This window comes from Typopeltis vanoorti, chromosome 8 (assembly GCF_054136105.1).
Source record: "Typopeltis vanoorti isolate ZY-2024b chromosome 8, IOZ_Tvanoo_1.0, whole genome shotgun sequence".
In the NCBI taxonomy this organism is placed as follows: Eukaryota; Metazoa; Arthropoda; class Arachnida; order Uropygi; family Thelyphonidae; genus Typopeltis; species Typopeltis vanoorti.
In genome coordinates, this window is record NC_143556.1 from 7,361,175 (window position 1) to 7,365,421 (window position 4,247).

Consider the following 4,247-nt stretch of genomic DNA (forward strand, 5'->3'; position numbering starts at 1 on the left):
ATTTCTAACCTTTAGACCCGCTCTATATTGTTAACAATTTTCGTGCGTGGGATTGTAATTAAAAAAAATCATTTTGGATGAAATTACAAAAAAAATTAAAAATCAATTTCGAGAAAAAATTTTATTCTTTATGTATAAACAGTTTTCATTATCAACACATTCCTTGTAACTGAAAACAAATCAAAATTCCTTATCCAAAGCTTATATCACAATACGAATTGTATTACAAAAATCTCTTGGCACAAAAATGAAAGTATTTGTCCTCTGAAAAATTATTGCAGAAATATAGAAAAACTCTAAAAACGCGTTTGCTTTGATGCTGTCAGATTTTAACTTCGTAAATGTTAGAAAAGGAAGATAAATCTTTTGACTTAATTATAATCCGAATTTATTTAGATCATTTTATCAGCATATTCATACTTTGTTTTAACACGCACGCACGCACGCACGCACACACACGCGCACACACACACACACACACACATATATATATAGTTTTAATTGCGGTTTTAAAATTCTAAAAATGTTTCATAAAAAATAAATTTAAAGTGTATGATGTTTTATATTCATTTAATTTTTCTAACAATTATGATTGTAAAATTTTAAGATTCAAATATTTTAGAGTACTTTTTGAATTAGTAGTGTTTTCAGAATTGTGATATTTGTGCAAACTCTTCATGATTTTAATTTTGGTTATTATCAAGTCCCTATTTACATCCTGACATCATCCAAAAGCAATTGCAAGTGGTTTCGATTAGTTTATTCCTCCACCGCAGTACTTGAGATCACTTGTTTAATATTCCTCGAGACAGTGCAGCGAGGATCTTTTAATGAAAGATAACAATCCTGCATTGACAAAGTTTATTGAGCAATAACATCTTGTTTTGTTTTGTAGCTTGTTAAGTAAGTGAGTTTTTTTTTTTCCGTAGCGGCAACAGTGTGCAGGGTGGACATTGGCTCTTTTCATGTATTTAGGCGTGTCCTTTGGATATAGAACTGTGGTTGAGACTGGCTCTTGGGGATTTGCCTATTCAGCCTTTTCTCCTGTTGCATGGAGCATCGGGTTAGGATGGCTTCTGTATGCCTGTGTTACTGGCCATGGAGGTAAGCAAATATCCAGCGTTTTCACTCCTCTGCATGTTCCTTTCACGTACATACCTATCTTATACTTTCACATAAATATTTATCCTTAACATTCTTCTTTTCTTGTTGCAGGTTTCATCAACGATATCCTGTCTTGGACTTTCTGGATCCCATTGGGTCGACTCACCTTTTGCGCGTATCTGATTCACGAGATCTTTGTGCACTGGTACTTCAAGTCGCTCAGGGTTCCCCTCACCTTTTCTGTCAGTCACCTGGTGAGAATCAATGATCACTGAACATCGTCAATCGATTGACCTCATTAAATCATTTGAGGTGCTATTCAGAAGTTATCTTAATGGCTGAAAAACAAAATGTAGAAAGAGACTGTTGTTATTCTCTTCAAAGAGCAGTAGTTGCCTTTTGAGTTTATCAACGGCGAAGTGATTTTGTCACAGCGTAGTTGTCCTTTCAGATCGATTAAGTGCTCTCTGCGACTCTATCTGGATGTCTCAGCAAATCTCCGTTTTCAATGATGTTGTTGGATAATGTTCATTCACCAGCAGTTCAAATCCGAACTTAGCACTGATGGTTATGAATGTCATTTGGAGGAAGATGATATTCATCACCAAATACGAGCCCATACCATAATAATTCAGGCCTGGAGTTACTTGAGAGTGTTCGATTTCTGGTCTTTTTCTTACTGCAGTGAAAAATTTACTACCGGTTTATTACTTTTTTTTACGTGTGGAATTAACAAAAAAAATCTTAAGGAGTGAAAGGACGGAACAGGAACCAGATGTGAAGAACACGGAGGGTGGGCCTTCAGATATCATTTGCTGACGACTGTTGCACAATATTAAGTAATGGGCATATTGTGAAGCAAAGATCGAAGAAATGTATCACGTAGCAGATCGCATCTCATTTAGTTTGAATTTGTCGAAAATTGGAGCGAATTCTAATATACAATATTCATAGTCAAAGAAAACAGTATCGTGCTTCAGACCATCCTGTATGGTGATGGACCTTTTTAATGATTAGATGTGTAAACATTTCCAAGGCATCTTAAGAAGTGTTTCCGAATTATAACCAGGACCTCGTGCAATCTTCTTGTTCTTTCATACCACTCCCTTGGAAAATCGTAGATCAGTGCAGAAACGAGCAATCGCACGGCTTTTACATGGAAACACTTCGAGTGTAGTGGAGACACGCGAAAGACTGTACCACATTACAGTACTACGTAATCGCATCAAATCGTGACGACAAAAAAACTACTTCTGTTTAGCACCTCAAATATTAGCAGCAAAAACTTGAACTTAAAGTAATTTATTTTATGAGCTTCTCAAAATACACCCATTCAGTTAATTCAGTTAAGACTACTAAGTAATTCATTTACGGCTAAGAAAAATTTATTTTTTGGCGAAGTTTTGATTTGTCTGGTGCATCGTACGAAGCGGGGTGGGCTGAACAGTTCTGATAAACACCATGAAGAAAAATAAATTTTAATGTTTCTTACACATCCTGAAAGTAAAAGATCAAATTATTACAATTTGATCTTTTTCTTCATGAGATATGGGGATAAAGGGTTTTAAGATATGTTCTTTCTTGTGGTAATATCAGTTGCTTTCATATAATTTTTGTTCTAGGTATTTATCAGAAGTTTTCAGCTCCCTCTTCATCTTCGTTCATTGGATATTGATATTGGATACTGAAAAATCTACTCGCTGTCGCCAATGCACTCTCTATGTTTTAGTTTCTAAATTGTTAACATGTATATCCTAACATGTTAACCTATATATCCTATCCTATAAAGACATGTCCTATAATTAGCTTCATCATCAATGTAGTTTCACTTTGTCGTATTGCATCCTTGCTGTTTTTTCAAATGAGCAACTTGCTTTTTTTTCTGCCCCTTTCGTAGGTGCTTCCCTGGTTCGCCTTTCTCCTGATGGCCTACTCAGCAGCAATTATTGTTTCGGTACTTTTCGAGTTTCCAATCGTAGCGCTGGAGAAAATCTTGCTCGCCAGAAGCGTCACGAAAATGAAAAGGTAAAACTTCCAAGAGATTACGCCGATGATCAGTCTACGTTTTCAGTTTTTACATCCTAGAAACGATCAACTGCATTTCTGTTTTAATTAAATCGTGAGAGAAGAATGTTGTACTGATATTTTCATTTCTTTCCTCACTTCGAGTTTGCTGTTTTAGTGTTTGTCTTTTTCGTTTATTTGTTATGATATTCAATAAAGTAATGAACTTGGGGCCAGAAGTGAACGAAAATATTCTACTATGCATACTTCATCACGACCATCACCCAATAAGATTTTTGCTTCCATGGAGGAATATTTCTTATCAAGTTAGGCTTAAAATGTTGAAATGATTTTATGAAATCTGGTAGTAAGAAACTGTCTTTATTTGGCTACAAATGCGAGGTTAAACCTCTGGCACATCGATAAACATAAAATGAAAATCCGTAATAACACAAACGATAACGAATTAATCATAACATGGTTGCTTCGGTTGAATATTTGCAGTTCTGTCTTGTGGTCTCTGGATTTGTGGACTCTAAATATGAAATAATTTCTTTAGCTAGCCATATTTTATGTAGTTATCTCACTGACTAGATGATTTTGAAGCCGCTGCGTACCACTTGTATTGTGCGACTTCAATGAGATGCATGCCTCTTTTTATTTTTTTTATTTTAACAGATAGATAATTTAATTAGATAGTTTCTCAATTTTATTACACACTATAAGAATTTATTCAGAACGATATAATATAATAATATCAAAAGTAAAGGCAAAAATAATGGCTTTCAAAGGAGAAAATCCAATAAGAAGTAAACTAGTGATAGATAATACAATATTAGAAGAAGTAAATACTTTCAAATACTTGGGATGTGATTTATCACACGAAGAAGAAAAAGATATAGACATTAAAATATCAAATTTCGTTAAAGCAAACGGCATAATAAACAATATATGTATTATATGGAAGTGAAATATGGACCATAAAAAAGAAGACTGAAAAACGGATTCAAACAGCAGTTTCTCAGCAGAATATATCAAGTGGGACCATAAAACAAATGAAGAAATTTTACAATCCGTGAATATAAGAGTAGACTGCCAAAATACTGTACAGATATAAAACAAAGAGAATTGGAAGACTA

General features: G+C 34.3%; 1 protein-coding gene across 1 annotated transcript; it reads left to right on the forward strand.

The window, feature by feature from the left end:
- The first annotated feature begins 1,024 nt into the window (after positions 1-1,024).
- On the forward strand, positions 1,025-3,246 carry LOC150103707 (uncharacterized). Its single transcript, XM_090396482.1, has 3 exons — positions 1,025-1,104; positions 1,216-1,358; positions 3,002-3,246. The coding sequence occupies exons 1-3, from the start codon at positions 1,052-1,054 to the stop codon at positions 3,187-3,189; spliced, it is 384 nt and encodes a 127-aa protein (XP_090252608.1). The 5' UTR covers positions 1,025-1,051; the 3' UTR covers positions 3,190-3,246.
- The last annotated feature ends 1,001 nt before the right edge of the window (positions 3,247-4,247 follow it).